General features: G+C 42.9%; 1 protein-coding gene across 1 annotated transcript in view; it reads left to right on the top strand.

Moving 5' to 3' along the window:
* Window positions 1-4,116: 4,116 nt before the first annotated feature.
* pamr1b (peptidase domain containing associated with muscle regeneration 1b) overlaps window positions 4,117-18,574 on the top strand; it is a 137,942-nt gene continuing 123,484 nt past the window's right edge. Inside the window, 1 exon segment of the mRNA XM_051104763.1 lies at window positions 4,117-4,339. Within this exon segment, the coding sequence (XP_050960720.1) occupies window positions 4,204-4,339 (136 nt within the window). The 5' untranslated portion in view covers window positions 4,117-4,203.

The raw sequence follows: 18,574 nt of genomic DNA, 5'->3' as shown, positions 1-18,574 counted from the left end.
CAAAAGAAATATATCAATAGAAAAACTTAAAGTGCTTACTTTTAAATGAAGTAAGTCTTATTGGAAACAAATATTCTGTGATAAAGTAATCTGTATAAAACCAACATAATGTTCAGTTTTTCCCTTCTGAGCTCTAATCTGAAATTACAGATCTAAAATCTGTAATTTGACTCACGTGCTGTTCATACTATTCATATTAAAAATATCCATGTGAGATACAACAATGTGTAAACGCCCACAACACCTCTGTAAACAAAGCAGCAACATGTCCATCTCAGATACTTTTAGTTTCTGGAAGAAGACGCACTGAAAGGAAAGTCTTATGTTTACCTCACAAGAAGAAAATGATGCAACACATGGCTTGAGCCAGTGGAGGAGCTAATTTATGCCGAGTAAGTAATGTTTCTTATTGGCATTAAATAATGTGTTATTGTGACATAATCTTCAACGCTTTTACTAGTTGAACTTTTCCCAAACTATAATTCCAGACTTAAATGTGTGAAATCAAATGCAACATTTTAAAGTGATTTTAATAATGTCAACCTTTCATTGCATCTAAATATTGTACGATGTGAGAGTGGTTTTATGTTCTATATACTATAAAACAATACAATATAAAAGTAAGTTTATATGAAGTTAATATGCGTTAAGATGCGTGTTACTGCACAGTTTAACATAAAACAAAAGGAACAGCCTTTACAAATGTTACCAGATTCATCTAATACATACATTTACTTAACACTGTACTTGCATCATTGCATTGTGGTTCACCTCTCCAGCCAAAACTGAGCCCAGAGAAAGCTGCTATCAGCTTCCATTTGCCCAGTAGGAATGAGAATCCCTCCTGATCTCCTAGGAGATTCCAGGAGAGTTTTCAAGAAGAACTGTCAAGGTAGGGACACTAGGACCAAGAGCAAAACCTGGGCTGGCCAGAATGGGGCTACTAGAAAGAGACGGACCCCATCCCGGCGGACTCTCACCAGAACTCCTGGAAGCAGAGCAACTGGGGAAATCTGCATTTCCATTCTCTCACACGCCCTGGCTGGAATCCTTCCCGACAATGGCCTCAACATTTCCTGTTGTGTTCATGTTTCTGTGTACCATTTAATTTCACTTAATTATTATCATTTCAACAACTGATTCCTCCTCTTTTGCCCACCTGACATGAAAAATTGTACTATTGTCTTTGTAGAGAAGTCTTTCTGCAGATTGGAAATTGTATTCATGTTTGATGATGTATAATTGATTATGTGATTTTCTGTTTATTACTGTGAAGCTGATTTAAGACAAACTGTATTGTTTAAAGCAATATATAAGTAAAGCTGACCTGGCTTGACAATAAGATGATCCTGTGTATTGTGTTATCATGGATGTTATAAGCAACCTATAAAAAGCAGGGCCCAGATCAATTCAGAAATTGTGTTGAGGTAATAAGTAGTCAGTATTAAATGCATGCAATATATATATATATATATATATATATATATATATATATATATATATATTTTTTTTTTTTTTTTTTTTTACAATACATAAATATATACACAGTTTTCCAAATTCTTTATAGGACTTATTGGCTACATCACAGACGAGGTCATGCAGTCAGAATACTAAAATCTAAAAGAAAATTCAAAATAGACATCAAACATGACCTCTATGTCTCTATGGAGAACCAAAACAAATTTTACTGGGTGAAACATCTGTTTATTCCATATGCCCCTGGCTGTGCACTAAATGTCTGCTATGAATGGGGAGTGTGTGTATTCTGTAGAGAGCAGGCCGAAAATCTCCTGTTCTCTGGGCTTTTCCTTGTTTGTAAAGCGTCTGTGTTTTCCATTATCTCACAGATATTTCCTTAACACTTTCCTCTAGAGCATTCCATAATACTTCAGAAGGATTGTAGTCTAAAATTTCTTAAAAGGAAAGCACTTGAGCAGATAAAAAAGTAAAATAAAAAAGAAGGGTGGAAAATGCAGTTTTTTTTATATTAATAGTGTAAGATTGCACATTTATGTTATCAACAACTGTCAAAGTATGTCACGGATTTCTGAGGATTCTGATGAGTGAGTATATATATATATATATCTGCCAAAGAGAAGAAGCTAAAAGGTCAAAGTGTAATTTCAAATTACAAACTGTGTACAACATTTATACTACTATAATTGGAAATGTTGCCAGTAATCTTCACACTAAGGGACAGCAAAGACCTCCTCAAATAATGCAACCTTTATAAGAATAAGAGAGGAAGGTGGAGAACAACTTAATAAATTATGATTTTTTAAACACTGTGATAACTGGTATCATTAATATTGAAAGTTGAGTATTTGAATATATTGCAAACTCACAAAATAAAAAATGGTGTGTGAATAGCCTGTCCCATCTCATTGTTTTGGATAAATACAAAACGTCAGGTCATATTAAAATCTAGATTTATTCGCACTGGCCCATGGCCCTTGGAAACCTCTGTGAACACACTTCGCTAGGCCAAAAAAGCGCAAAGGACGAATTTTAGTTTTATTAAAAAGTGCTTACGTATTCTACACTCATGGCTCACACATGCATTAGGACAGGTTAGATTCCCTGTTATCCAGCTCCTTACTGATGAAAATCTCTTCTCCTCCTCCTCCTCCTCCTCCTCCTGCCTGTCACTTTGGCCTGCATCACTCTTTGGCCTGCAGCATTCTTGATAATGCTCCTGTGTATGGAATTGCCGACGATGAGGCACATTTTGCGGCATCTGCCTCCAAATTTTTAAGCTACTTTTCCCTGAGCTTTTCAGCACCACCGTTTCAATTTGGTCTTTGAGATACTGAAGGTGGAAGAGAGGTGAAGCGATATTCACATAGGCAAAGTAAGATCACTTATCACTCCGTCTATATAGTGCTTTCTGATGCACAAATGTACCGGCCCAAAGGTACGTCGACCCACCAGGAAAATGGCCTGGTATGCCAGATTACCAGTCCATTACTGTGTAGAGTCCTCCTACTTCAGGAAAATATCATGTGGAGATGAATGATAACTAAACACAAATCGTAAGTGCATGCAACATTCAGTTATTGAACAAAAAGTGATTCATAAACATTTCAGACAAAATTAATGAGAAACCTTGTTCTTGATTTTCCCATGTAATGTCACTGGAAATAGAACATAATGTTACAATCCAAGTACAGTGTTGAGTAAATATATAAATGTTTAGTTACATAGATGAATCTGGCAACATTTGTAAAGGAACTGGTGTTCCTTCTTTTGAGGTTAAACAGTACAACAGAACATTAAATACTTAGAAAAATGAAAATAGAAAATTAAATCTACAAAACAATGAGAACTAAACAACAACAACAAGAGAGAGAGAGAGAGAGAGAGAGAGTAATGGTGAAACTGTGTGCACATGCATTCAGCAATCCTTTCAGAATAAAAGTCATAGATCACAGTCAGTCTGTAACAATCATTATTATTAGACAAAAACATATTCATCATAATAGCTAGAAAAGTAATTATTGCCTGTTAATAATTCATCTGTTTGTTTTTTTTTTTTTTGTTGTTTTTTTTGGTTGCGACAACACATAGTACCGTCATATCAGTCACTGAGCATTTGCATAGAAAGTATACTTTGGGCAGTTTTAGGAAATTTAAGTTGCAAACTGGATCAGACCTTATGCTAATGGTCAGAAGTCAGGCTTTGTCAGTCTGAATAGAATAGAATAGAATAGAATAGAATAGAATAGAATAGAATGCTTACATTTTCTTGATTAGTTATTTTTGTCATAAAAACAACCTTTTTTTTCAGTGAACACATCTAAACTACTTTGTGTGTGTGTGTGAGAATGCACCTACACTTTTATTCTGAAAGACTGGGGGTGTTCTAACAACGGAGCTGTTGATTAGTGGAGGCTCTTACATGCTGGATTCTGAAACCTGAAACCAAGGGAGGGGAGATAAGTAGAGGAAGAAAGGAAGAAAGAGTGATACAAGAAACAGTGACTTTCTCTTTTGAGTACAGTAAATTTAAAGAGAGAAGGATAGGGTGCTGAATGTGTAAAGAATGCAAGAAGTTTGGAACAGAGAGAAACTGAAGGGAGTATGCAGAGGGAGGGGGGAGGGAGAGGGAGAGGGAAAATGTGAGTCAGGAGGGAGGGAAGTAAAAAGAAGAGGTGATGTCAAAGCAGCTGAGCTCAGAGAGTAAACAGAACTTAGGACTGCAGCATGTGTTTATCTGTAGAGCTGAAGGGGCGCAGCCAGCGAGCATGCCACATTCTCTTCTCAAATCACATATCTGTACCCTGCATTACCCTATTCATCATCTTCCTCCTGTCAGCTCAGGGGACAGCCTGGCCATATGGTAGGTCTGATTTATTTGATTTCAACAAGAGTCAGACTCCTTTGTTGTCTGAGAGTCAGTGTCAACTGAACTCTTCCTGCACACTTTTCCCTCTCTCTCTTTCTCTCTTTGTAACAAATGCTTCTGAGGTATAAGAACTGTACCAGTCTTTATTTGTTTCACATTACAGTAATTAATCATAATGTTTTTTTGTGATGTTCTTAAAAAAAAAAAAGAAAAGAAAAGAAAAAAAGAAAAAGAGAAGAAAAAGAAAAAGAAAGAAAGAAAAGAAAAAAAGAAAATGCCTCCTTCTAAGATAAGGGACTGTAAAATGTGAAAACATTTTTAAAGAGATTAAGACGCAATTATGTTTAGAAGTAAAATGGGTAGAATTTATTGTTTTTGCCTTGTATGTGGATTCAAGTCTAGAAATCGAATTAAATTTAAAATGAGTAAATAACAAATGTTAACTGAAAACATAAACTTCATAATACCAATTCAAGGGATATTTCTCTCTTAATCTTACAGACCCCCAGATTAGATATATGTTAAGACTGTTTCTGGCATAGAGAAAGAGATAGATCATTGACATTCCTATATTCACCACCCTTTGGCAAAGAACAGACAAAGAAAAAAAAGTAATTTCCATGCAACTCTTACCCTTCACATTAACATCCTCAAGTCACATTTTTAAAACAAGCATTAGTTCAATTAAAGGTTATGCCTTACCTCATGTGCAGACATCTGAAAAAAATCTAAAGAATTTACAGAGTTCCACAAAACATCCCTCAAGCACAGGCTATTTAGGGAACAAAATACATTCCTATTGGACTGTGGTTTTCTTTATGTGTGGGTGAAAGCATATAGAGCTAGGTTACTCGGAGTGAGAGCCCTGCCAAGACCCTGTGGAGTTTCTTGTCCCATGGCTGCTAAATCATTCAGGTCTGTGGAATATCCAACTGCTATACTAAAGTGCAATGCTGTAAAACTCAATGTAGAAAATTCACTAGGAACAATACCTGCTAAAAACTTATTTTATTTGTATACGCTATCTCCAATTTACTAAACTGTGTTTAGAGCATAATTATTTAGGACAGTGATTTCTAATTCTGTTTCTGAAAATATGGTGTAATGCAGAAAATGCTTTTTACAGTAAGGAAACTGAACCTATTTTTCTGAAGGTATGCATAAATGTAGTTTTGTTGTAACATTATAGCTTTGCATCTTAAGTATACAGGAATCTTAAATCGGACAGGAACCTACCTTGGCTGGACTTTCAGCACAACAATTCAGTGTATCAGCATTTTGATATATATAGCTATAATAATGGTATTTATTGCAGTTCTCTCCATGAGACACATTGAAAATAAGCTCATACCAGTAAAAGAGAGAGAGAAAAAAAAAAAAAAACTAAACAAACACACAAACAAACAACAAAAAGAAAAAAAACCTTTACACTCCAATATGCTTTGTGGTAACAAACTGAAATGGTTTCAGACATCTCCCACACCACTGTTCCCTGTTTTCCTGAAGTGATCACACAGTCATACACCAACACAAACACACGCACACATACACCCACACACACACACAAATATGAGGTCATTGGGTGATTAGATCACAGCACTGGAATATTTTCTCTTTTCCATTTGAGCTGTGTATAAAAATGTATTTTTTATGTACTCAACCGTGGTTAAATTAATCCTGGACTTCTTGTTTTATGTTTTTCTAGTCTGTCTGTGCATGTTAAAGTTTGTCATATAAATACACTAAATTGCTGTTGTTCAGTGCTTTGTTTAAAGGCTGAAGGTAGCGACATTCATCTGGAGGGCCACATAAATTGTTTTCTGGTAAAGAAATAATTAGAAATAATGTCAACACCAAAGTGCCTCAGGTAGCTACCTTTAAAAACTATTAACTGTTCATGCCTTTATGTTCAGATCTCCAAAAGAAATCCACATCTCTCTGGAAATACACAAGCAAACCTGACAATTTTTTTAGAAGGGGCCCAAACTACACTGTAAAATCCAATAGTTTACCTTACTTAGATATAATTAGTTATCTTTACTTAGTTGCTATACTTACTAGGTTTTATTAAGTTACAGCTACTTTCAAGCGAGTAAAACAGTTTACTTACTACTTTGAGTGACGCTTACTTAAAATATTCAAGGTAACCACAAAGGAATCAATGACATTAATAAACCAGTGAGAGGCAGCAGTGCACTAATATGTTGCTAATTTGCAAAATAACAACAGAAGAAGAAGAAAAGATATTTTTTTGAAGTGGCAATTGTTAATCTGCAGTTATTTTTCACTAGTTACCTTCACTCATTTCCCAAAGTCATCGTAAATGTTGTTTCAATACAACTATATATTTGAGAGAACATCACATAAGCTGACTTCATAAATTGATGTTGATTTTCGTAAAATGTTGTTGGTGTGTCTTATTTTATGTATTTTTTTATTATTTTTTTTTTTTTTTTACTTACCATTATAGTGATTAATGTTCCGTTTGGTTGGGCACTTGGAACTTTGCTTTTCTTATTATAATTTCCTTTTAATTGATGCAGCAATGCAACATGAAGTCATCATTTTTGATTTCAAGGGAAGAAAAGTAATGAGTAGGTTGCTTTTAGAAGGTAACCTTCTAATTCTGATATTTCAATTAGCTGAATCTTTCAATTCTTTAGCTAATGTATTTTTTGTATCTTGTATCTTTTACAACTTTATTGTTCTTCATAAACACCTTGACAAACTTCATTGGGTTGAGACAGTCCTTTAATATTTGTGGTAATGTGCTCAAGTCACAAACTTCAACATTCAGCACGTGAATCACAACGATGGTAACAATCCAATTTTATTTATTTTTATTAATTGTGACAATAACCATTATATTATTTTATTTTCTCTTTTTGTTGTGTTACTGCTGACACAAGTCAGTAAATAAAATCAGCAAATAAAAACAACAACAGTAAAACAAACCAATTGCATAATTTATTCATGCCGCAATGCACTCTGGGAGTCAGTGAGTAGCTATACTAAGTCAAGTGTAAGCCTAAAGTAAAGGATCAAGTACCCCCTACAGTTCTTTTTAAGTTACTAGAGCTCTCGTGTAAGTAAACTATACTAACTAAGCATTTGTCAGTACAACATACTATTCTTATTTCACTTTACTTAGTTTTTTTAAGGCAATCGGTTTGCGTGCTTTTTTTAAGTAAGCCCGACTAATTAGATTTTACAGTGTAACACTCAGTGATGGCTATGTTGGATTTCCTGTCTAGTTAGTTTGTGCATAGACTTCTGGTTTTGCCTAATGCCAGAGCAGAGAAAGCCAAAAATGATATAGATTACATGATCTACACAATCTAAATCTTAAAACACTAAGATCTACAGGTCCTTCTCAATAAATTAGAATGTCTTGGAAAAGGTCATTTATTTCAGTAGTCCAACTCAAATTGTGAAACTTGTGTATTAAATAAATTCAGTGGGCAGTTGCCCCCCCAGATGGTTAGTCATCCCCGTTGTCAGCCACGCTGCAATTGGAGTAGTTAGCCATGCCAAGGTCCGGTTGTACGGAGGTACTAGACAGTGCTAAATACCCTCAAACAAAAGCAAAAGGAAGTGAAGATCTGGCAAACTATTCTTGGCCCAAGTCCAACTCGACCCTGACCCGACCCCTACCCGAGCCCATCTTTTTCCCCACTTCTCCCAAAACGGCTTATATTACTGTTTCAGCTATTAAAATAGTTCAGTTTTGTATGCAATGACAAAGTGATTATATGTCTTTTTTATCAAGATAATTTAGAAAAAATGTTTAGAAACATTTTTTCCGATATAACTTTTTGTTTTTTTAAAGTAATGACAAAGCAGCCAGTGGAAGACTGATCATAGTCTGTTTGATCAATTTTGCCTTCTCAAATCATCACAACTTGCCTAAAATAAAATCTGTAGATATAAAACAGTTCAAGTATAAAACAATGTTAGTTTAAACGTTAAAGCTAGATAAATGTGTGCTATTACTTGCATATCCAATCATTTGTGCGAAGAGTGGAAGCTAAAGCCGCTTTGCAGGATATGGAGGGTACCGAAACTCAGCGAATACATACCTCACAGACGTGATACGTATATCTATAGAAAGCTTTAAATTCTAACTTCACGAAATAAAGCAAATCGAAAACAAAAACTTTTTCATTATGTAGTCTGTAAAGATGCATTTCTCTCTAAAGGCGCATCCAAAGAGATGGCGAGTCAGGATTGGCAACTCCATCCATGTGACACTGACTCAGAAAACACTAGTTTATTAATAATTAATTCAAAAATCTCCTTACCATTTCCCCCCCAACACATTCATGGTAATAACTTTTGCCAGTGCTTTGTGGCAAGCTTTAGGATATTCATGTGCTTGAACGTGGAACTTTTTCAGCTGCGCTGAAGACGCGCTCGCTGCTGCTAAATCCTTCCAAGTCTTGAAAGTGAAAGCATTTTTTTTTTCTCATCACCATATTTGGTGGATGTCTAAAATATACAAAAATAAGGAGAAGCCTAAAACAGCCCCGAAGCCCGGCCCGCGTCTGAACTATGATGTGAAAATTAGCACGAAGCCCGGCTGTAGGGGCGTAAAAAAAGTCGAGGCCCGTCGGGCTTGGGGTGAAATGCAGGGCTCTACTGGGACATATCAGCCAGTAGCCTAATTTCATTGCCATCAAGTGTTTCACCTTTAGTAACAACGAATCAAAACGGATACATTTCAGTTGACACAGGAAAAAGACACGGGAAATCTGGAAAGCAGTGTGCACATTTCTGGTTAAAAATGAAAGGCCATCAGCTGACACTTTAAATGGGAAACATCGCCAGATTCGTCCACAGTTTAGTAAATGCCGGCAGCCTCTTTAAGTTATTCTTGACTGTGCTGTATTGACTGCTTTGGTGTGTTGATTCGATGCTTATCCGAAAAAGATTTTTTCTTTTGCTCTTTTTCCCCCATTTTTTTTTTGGGCCGTGGAGCAGTGGCAGACAGTGGAACCCTGGAGGACCTGGGCCGTGGAACAGTGGCAGACAGTGAAACACTGGAGCAGAAGTCCACCATGTTAGATTCTGAGGAGCCTGGAGCTATGGCGGAGCAGGCAGAGCAGGAAGCCATGGCGGGGCAGGCAGAGCAGGGAGCTAGGGTGGAGATGGCGACCAGTACAGCAGAGCAGAAAGAAGGGACAGGCAGAGAGTTTATAGGAGGACACTGCTCCCTTGGGAGGTTCTACAGCATAAACTGACACCTCTGGAGGCATTGGCGCAAATTTGTGGCCAATTGAGCATTGAGGGATGTAACATCTCCATTCCCTCCTTCAGGGAACGAGTGTTACGACATTACGTTCATTCGACGTTACGGAGCTGTCCTCCCACAAATTACCTGATGTTACCCAGCACACGGGAGGATACAGGCTCTACACGGAGGTTGCAGAATCTCGCAAAGGTGTCTGCAAGAGAGGCGCCGTGCGCCAACACTTGGGAGTTGGAGTGAGCTCTAACTCCCAGGGGGCACGGCTCACCTTGGCACTGATACGCCAAGGTGATGGCATCTATCACCCAATGGGCCAACCTCTGTTTGGAGACAGCATTCCCCTTCTGCTGACCAAAGCAGACAAAGAGCTTTGTCGGAAGCTCTGAGTGCGTTCCATTTAAATGTTCAAAGCGTGAACGGGACACAGCAACGCTAAGGCCGGGTCTGCCTCCTCCGGGGGCAGCATCTGCAGGTTCACCACGTGATTTTGAAAAGGAGTGGTGGGAATCTTGGGCACGTAACCAGGCCAGGGGCCTCAAGGTCACGTGAGAATCGTTAACTGAGAATGCATGCAGGTCCCCCATCCTCTTGATTCAAAGTGAGTACAATCAGGAGTGAGGTCTTAAGTGATGGGTATTTTAGCTCAATTGAGTCAAGTGGCTCAAAGGGATCACTCCGAAGGCCTGAAAGGACCACAGAGAGATCCCAAGAGGGAATGAGGCACAGATGAGGTAGATTTAACCTCCTCACACCTCTCAGGAACCTGACGATCAGGTGATGCTTTCCTAAGGACGAGCCGTCCACTGCATCATTGTAAGCCACGATAGCCGTGACGTTCACCTTTAAAGTGGAGGGGGACAGCCTCTGCTCCAACTTTTCTGCCAGGAAGGAAAGCACCACAATGACCGAGCATCTCTGAGGGTCCTCTCAACGAGAAGGACACCATTCAATGAACAGACCCCACTGCAGAGCGTAGGGCTGCCTCGTAGAGTGATAAGTGATAGTATCTACCACGGCCTGGGGAAGTTGTCGCGGGCCAGGGCACCCTCTGCGAGTTTAGTAAAGATGCGGGGAGAAAGGGCCAGACCAATGGGGACGACTTTGTACTGATATGCCCGACCCTTGAAGGCAAACCGACAGGCTCAGTTGCGTCCTTCGCCAAGAGAACCGCAATCTTTGCACACAGAACAGAGGCATCTGTGTCCGAATGGACAGATATAAAAAGGATGCCCCTGAACCTGGGCGGACACCTGGCAAATTGAATCACATAGCCGAGTCGTACCATCTGGATCAACCAACGAGACGGGCTGGGAAGTGCTTACGAGACCCCCAGCCTGTGTGCAAGTGGGATCAACAGAGCAGTCACTGACGTAGTGGGGCAGCCAAGGGTGGGAAGGTGACTCAACCTGGGACGCGAGGCATCCTGAGGTAGAGTCAAGCTGCCAGGGGCAGCACTTACCTTCTCCTCCCGATACTGTGGAAAGACCCAGAGATAGAGGAAATTGCTCTATTTGTGAATAGGTGGGTTTTAGCACCGAAAGTACAACCCTCGGCCCACCCCCAGGGGTGGGGGCGCAGATGTTGGAGTTCCTGAAGAGCAATCTCCAGTATGCCCGTCTCAGGGTCGTTTTGCAGTCTTGCAGGTGGATTTAATGGGGCCCTAAGGAGCGGGGAGACAAAGGCTTTGGTCCCCGATGCTCTTGGCTGCCCGGAGAAGCATGGCTGCCAGTTTGGCATCAGACTCTGACTGGACAGGAGCCGCAGAGGGGGGCTGCTCAGCGGAATCGTCAGCATCATCAAGCTTAAGCACCTCATTTGCTGCAGCAAAACATCCTGTCCTTCTTGGGAGCACCAAAGGAGATGCTGGGCCACCACAGGATGAGCCGGCACCATCATCCGGCATCTTCATGGGGCTGTGGATGGAGGAGTCGGATTTCCGTGGGGGCTGACCCAATGGAACATTCCGAATTGCTCTCCTCAGGTCCCCCTTGTTACAAACCAGTACAGCCGCGGAGTCTTTTTGGCTTGAAGAGCTGGGGATGAGCGTAGCAGATGAGGGGATCCTCATCGCAAAGGAGAGTCTTGACCTAAGCATAGCCATGGACATGCGCTCACAGTGTAGGCATTAACCATCCACGATCATGACCGTCATCGGGAGTCAGGAAGCTACCGCATCCAGAAGCACGTGGCCAGAGAGTCATCTTGCAAGACACACTCTCGAGGAAAATTTGCTCTTTTAGGCTGGTTGCCCAGGGAAGGACCATGGCACAGCGTGCACTCAAATCTCTCGCAGCTGAGAATCTTCCACAGCAAACAAAATTCTTCTAATTTTCTTGCTTAGAATAAGAGAGAGCTTAAAGCAATCAGCTCCAAAGCAAAAATCTGAATGAGCGGATGCACGCCGCCATCTTATATACCCGTATAATAGGCAGACATGCACTCTTTGTATGTTTAATGACGCCACACTACTTATTGTCAAAAACATCCTTTATTGTTATAAAAATACTATGAGCTGCATACAAAAACACATAAAAAATGTATCATATTTATAATATAACAATCATATGTCTATTTGCATTCATATTTCATGTGTAGAACACTAGAAAAAATGTTTCACTCGTTTTTTTTTGTTTTTTTTTTAATGGAAGATCTATAGAGTGAACGCGCTCTGACTCATATAACACTCACACACGTGGACGAACAGTACACCCGTGAGTTTATTTCAATTGCTAACCATTCCACTCTCCCGGACTGTATAATAATTGAGATTTTTTGTGACGGCGTGAACCAGCCCCTCCGTGCACGACTGAGACGCGAGGGCCCGCGCTCGTCACTGGAGGCTTTTTTGAACTTTGCCCTGTTGTGTGTGGGTTCGCCGTGCACCGTGGGGGTCGTGCAGAGGGAACGCGACAACGCGGTAATGGCGACCGCACGTCCCACCCGCAGATTGGCGGTCATGCTGGAGCACGATCCCACAAACACGTTTGCCGCCTGGATCGCTCGTGAAATGGCGGCCGTGCAGGAGCGCGCTCAAGCAATGGCCGTGACAGCGGTGCCCGTTCACAAAATGGCGGCGACTGCGGTGCCCGTTCACAAGATGGCGGCAGCACCGGCGCACGCTCACAAGATGGCGGCGACGGCGGAGTCCGTTCACAAGATGGTGGCGGAAACAGTGCTCCGTCACGTCACAGCTGCCATACCAGAGCCATATAAAGTTGCAGCTGCATTTCCTGAGTCAAGTCAAGTTTCCAAGCCAAGTCAAGTTGCTGCTGTGTTTCCTGAGTCAAGTCAAGTTTCCAAGTCAGGTCATGTTGCAGCTGTGTTTCCTGAGTCGAGTCAAGTTTCCAAGTCAAGTCAAGTTGCAACTGTGTTTCCTGAGTCAAGTCAAGTTTCCAAGTCAAGTCAAGTTGCAGCTGAACGTCCTGAGTTAAGTCAAGTTCCCAAGTCAAGTCAAGTTGCTGCTGTGTTTCCTGTGTCAAGTCAAGTCAGAGCTATCGCTCCTATCTCAAGTCAAGTTACAGCCATCTTTCCTGAGCCAAGTACAGTCAAGATGGCTGCCACGCCAGAGCCACTGCCCAAGATGGCTGCCACGCCAGAGCCACTGCCCAAGATGGCTGCCACGCCAAAGCCACTGCCTAAGATGGCTGCCACGCCAGAGCCACTGCACAAGATGGCTGCCACACCAGAGCCACTGCACAAGATGGCCACCGTCTCCAAGCCACTCCACAAGATGGCCGCCATTCCAGAACCTGTGGTCATGATGGCCCACGTGCTGGACTCCCCCCTAATGACGGTATGGGCAGCTAAAGTGGCGCTCCATGTCGCGACGGCTGTTCCCCACGAGTCAAGCCAAGTCACAGTTGTTCCCCACGAGTCAAGTCACGCTACAGCTGTCCCTCTTGAGCCAAGCCATGTTGTTCACAAGTCAAGTCCCGGTACAGAGGATCTCCATGAGTCAAGCCAGGTTATAGCAGATCCTCATGAGCCAAGTCAAGCTGCTGCTGTTATTCCAGAGTCAAGTCAGGCTACAGCTGAAGCCCAGCCACGCCTCCAAGTCCAGCCACGCCGCCAAGTCCAGTCAAGCCGCCAAGTCCAGTCAAGCTTCCAAGTCCAGTAATGTCAAAGCGGTCGTTCCTGCGTCAAGCAACGTCAAGGCGGTCGTTCCTGTGTCAAGCAACGTCATAGCCATGGTTTCTGAGTCAAGCAAGGTAACAGCCGTGGTTCCTGAGTCAAGTGAAGTCAATGATCTTCTCAAGCCAGTTCAAGTCACTGCTGATCTCCATGAGCCAAGTCAAGTCACCGCTGGTCTCCATGAGTCAAAGCAGTTCACTACTGTTCTTCACGAATCGAGTCAAGTTACAGCCAATCTCCAAGAACCAAGTCAAACCACAGCTCACGTCCCGCCTGACGGCCCAGAGTCCAGTCACATCACGCCTGACGGCCCAGAGTCCAGTCACGTCCCGCCTAACGGCCCAGAGTCAAGTCACGTCCTGCCTAACGGCTCAGAGCCTCGCCATGTTTCGTTTGACTGCCCAGAACCACGCCATGTCTCGTCTGACATCCCAGGGTCACGGCCTGTCATGATGGCCAGCGTGCTGGACCCACCACTAGTGTCAGTGAGTGCTGCAAACATCCCAGTGGCATTAACATCTTCTAAAACCACCATTAAAGAGGTCCTACCACCCGCCGCTGCTCTTCCCTTAATGGCAGTTGCCTTTTGGTGTGTGTGGGCTGCACACTCAGCTCCTGAGGTCACGTCTGTTCCCGAGTCAGCTCCTGAGGTTACGTCTGATCACAAGCCTGCTCAAGAGCTCCCGCCTGATCACAAGCCTGCCCCAGAGCTCCCGTCTGATCACAAGCCTGCTCCAGAGCTCCCGTCTGATCACAAGTCTGCTCCAGAGCTCCCGTCTGATCACAGGCCTGCTCCAGAGCTCCCGTCTGATCACAAGCCTGCTCCAGAGCTCCCGTCTGGTCTCCAGTCCGCTCCAGAGGCCTCTTCCGTTGGAGAAGCTGCGCCCATGCCTCCTGAGGAGTCGGCACTCGCCGTAGAACCTCCTAAGGAGGCGGCGTTAACCTGTGCTCTCTCTGCTTCTCCCCTTATTCTCTCTGCCTCCTCTATCGCTGCTCTCCCCAGGTCCCAGTTCATGACGCGGGTTCCTGCTCAGCCCTGGAGGGCCTCGGCGCCTCCTGTTCTGCCTCCTGTTCCGCCCTGGAGGGCTCCTGCGCCTTCTGCTCCGCCTCCGCCTCCGCCCTGGAGGGCTCCTGCGCCTCCTGCTCTGCCTCCGGTCCCGCCCTGGAGGGCCTCGGCGCCTCCTGTTACGCCTCCTGTTCCGCCCTGGAGGGCTCCTGCGCCTCCTGCTCTGCCTCCGGTTCCGCCCTGGAGGGCCTCGGCGCCTCCTGTTACGCCTCCTGTTCCGCCCTGGAGGGCTCCTGCTCCGCCTCCGCCCTGGAGGGCTCCTGCGCCTCCTGCTCTGCCTCCAGCTCCGCCCTGGAGGGCTCCTGCGCCTCCTGCTCTGCCTCCGGCTCCGCCCTGGAGGGCTCCTGCGCCTCCTGCTCCGCCTCCGCCTCCGCCTCCGCCTCCACCCTGGAGGGCCCCTGCTCCGCCTCCGCCCTGGAGGGCTCCTGCGCCTCCTGCTCTGCCTCCGGCTCCGCCCTGGAGGGCTCCTGCGCCTCCTGCTCCGCCTCCGGCTCCGCCCTGGAGGGCTCCTGCGCCTCCTGCTCTGCCTCCGGCTCCGCCCTGGAGGGTACCTGCGCCTCCTGCTCCGACTCCAAGTCCAAGGCTCCTGTGCCTCCTGCTCCGCCTCCGGCTCCGCCCTGGAGGGCTCTTGCTCTGCTTCCACCCTGGAGGGCTCCTGCTCCGCCTCCGGCCCCGCCCTGGAGGGTACCTGCTCTGTCGGTCCTGCCTCAATCACTGGGCCTCCCACATGGACCTGGCCCTCCAACCCTCGCCCTGTCTCGCTCCCGCCCCACCGCTCCCCTGGACTGTTGTTTCCTTCGAGCGTCTAGAAGCCGCTCCTTGGGGGGGGGGGCTATATCACGAATCTGGTCGGTGCTCTGCGGACCGCTCACTACCAGATGTCACTCTTACCTTTCCATTTCACTTTGACTGTTACTTTGCACTTCGGACTGCATCTCCCATCCTCCACCGCACTGATTGCGTCAGCCCCCGTGACCAATCAGGCTTTCTATAAAGCCCCGGTCCTTCCCAGTGCTCTTCACGGATTGTTGAATTGTTGTATCGTTGTATTCCTAGTATTCCTAGTTCCTGTTCCGAGTTTCTAATTCCCTGTGTTTTGTTTTGTTTCCTGAGTTCCTGATTTCCCGTTTTCGACTGTTCGCCACCTGCCTTTACGGACTATCTATCGTTATTGGATTATTCTCTACGTTTTGCCTGTGATATACCTGTCTGCTCCTGTTTTGACCCTGCCTGTACGACCATGCTTTTGTCTCGTCCATATAATAAAAGCTCGCATGTGGATCCGCTCGCCTCTTGTCTCGTTTACCTCGTAACAGGTACATTACCATTTACAACAACAAATTATGTGCCTAAGTACATAAATATTGTCCAATAAAAACTGTATCCTTATTTCTGCATAATTTCTCTCTCAGTGCAGCCTTTATCTCTGAATTTATGATTTGTTCCACCTTAATTTGGTGCCATTTAAATACTCGATAGATCTCTAAACTTTTGAGGAGGCAAATGTGAGCTTTGTCAGATTGCGCAGTCGGGTGCAGAAGCTCTCCACTGACTGCGCTGACCAAAAGTACGATGGGAAACGCCTGGATGACAACACAGCTTAAAGCTCAGACAATCGTGATGTTGCGCTCTCTTCTAAAATATATTATTTTTTAATCAAATATAATGTGGTTATGTGTTTAAATTATGTATGAATATTCCCAAACACTATGCCAGTGCGATCTCTGTGAGAGATATATGATTGTTGTCATATATCTATAAAAAAGAAACAAAAATATATGTTTGTATGAAAGTAAAAATGGATGATAAATACGCATTTTGTATGGAATTAATAGCAAGCACTTTAAGTGTCTTGTTCATCATATTTATTTTCATATAAAAACAACAGAGCTGAAATTATATCATGTTTATCAGCAACACAGCAGGTGAATGTGATAACGCGATGTCCACCTTTGACCTTGTAGGTATCTGCTCTACTTCGAGAGCTCAGAATTGTCCGTCTTGACTGCACTTATTTCACTCCTCCCCTCACTGCAGCCGCCTACTCTCGCCTACATTTCAGGCGAGACGAGCCGCATCTCAAACGAGCCTATTGTCATCAATCACTAGCACATGCAACAGTAGTGGCAGCAGCCTCCCCTGGGTCCTAATTCTTTGTTCAAATTTGTCGGATTATGAAAACAAACACAAGGAAGTCTAAAACATTTTCACAGTCTCCTTTCCTTCAGATCATTTACAAATGTTAAATCAACACATAAAATGTTAAGGTTACTACTGCATCTGTCTGGGGAAAAAAATGCAGTGATTAATTTTGTCACAGACTTTCAGTTACTGTCATCATGTACTATTAGTTTGGTTTTCATGGACTTTGGTTATCTTTAGTCACATGTTCTCCTTTGTTCTGTTTTCCCACCACTCTTTAGTTGTTATGGTAATTCATTTAATTAGCTCAGGTGTTTATCATTATTTCATTCATTTGTCTTGTACCTAAGTGTCTGTCTGCACACTCTTAAGGTGTGTGGTATTGATTCTGCTTGATCACACGGTTATGCCATTTTGAGTATTTTGGCGTGCATGTGTGCGTGTGTGTGAGTGTGTGAGTGGGTTTGTTAAATCATACTGATTTGAGCTTTATTCATCATCTTTGTCTATGTCTTCAATCATCCATGACAGATTTATAGCTGATATATAGTTATCAAAGCTTTCAACATACTCTTATTATAAAATAACTGAATTATTGTTTATTTAATTATTTTTTGTTGAGCCATTCAAAATTATTCACGGTAAAACTATAGCTATTCAGATAAACAAATATATGTAAGTAAATGTATTTTAAACAAGTTCATAATGATCACAGTTGATGGCTTGGTTTAGGAGCTATTACTACTAACTACTAATTATTACTACTAACATACTGCATATGTATCTGGTACCCCAGCTGCACAGTAGCTCAGCGGAAAGCACTCCAGAGGGTCATCAACACTGCCCAAAAGATTGTTGGCTGCCCTCTCCCCTCACTGGAAGACCTACATAGCTCCCGGTGTCTCAAAAAGGCCCAGAACATTATAAAGGACACTTCACACCCTGGCCACCCCCTGTCTGAACTGTTGCCTTCTGGCAGGCGGTACAGACTAATTAATGCAAGGACAAACAGACTCAAAAACAGTTTCTATTCAACCACAATAACTATTCTCAATACTGCTAAGAAATGATGGGCTGGACTGAATGAATGATGCACTGACTGGAGAGCACTTTAAATTTTGTTGTACTTGTGACAATGGCAAATAATCTATCTATCTATCTATCCATCTATCTATCTATCGATCTATATGTGAGCTACCATGTAGTAACCTGCCGTATATACAATACGTGAATTCATCCATTTCTTCTAAAAGATATGAAAGTGAGTGGCTGATAAACAGGAAGAATAGAGTGAAATTTATATGTAGGCTACATACAAGCTTTCACAAGGGATAACAAATCGAATTATGCGTGAAAGGTTTAACCTATTATTAGGCTACTGCTGTTTCAATATACATCAGTGTTTATTCTTCATCTTATTATTATTATTACTATTATTATTATTATTATTATAAGTGGTTTATAGTCATTATGTGCATTTTAAATGTCTAAAAGATTAAATATCCTAAACATTTTGTAGATGAAAACACTAAGAAGCACTCACTTAGTGTCTTTGTCTCAATGCCAAAAACTGCACTAATCATACCAGTGTGATCATACACTTCAGTAACCAGCCTACTGATCAGATTTTATTTTTTTTTAT

This window comes from Labeo rohita, unplaced genomic scaffold, assembly GCF_022985175.1.
Source record: "Labeo rohita strain BAU-BD-2019 unplaced genomic scaffold, IGBB_LRoh.1.0 scaffold_79, whole genome shotgun sequence".
Classification (NCBI taxonomy): Eukaryota; Metazoa; Chordata; class Actinopteri; order Cypriniformes; family Cyprinidae; genus Labeo; species Labeo rohita.
This window is presented reverse-complemented; position numbering and strand designations above follow the sequence as displayed.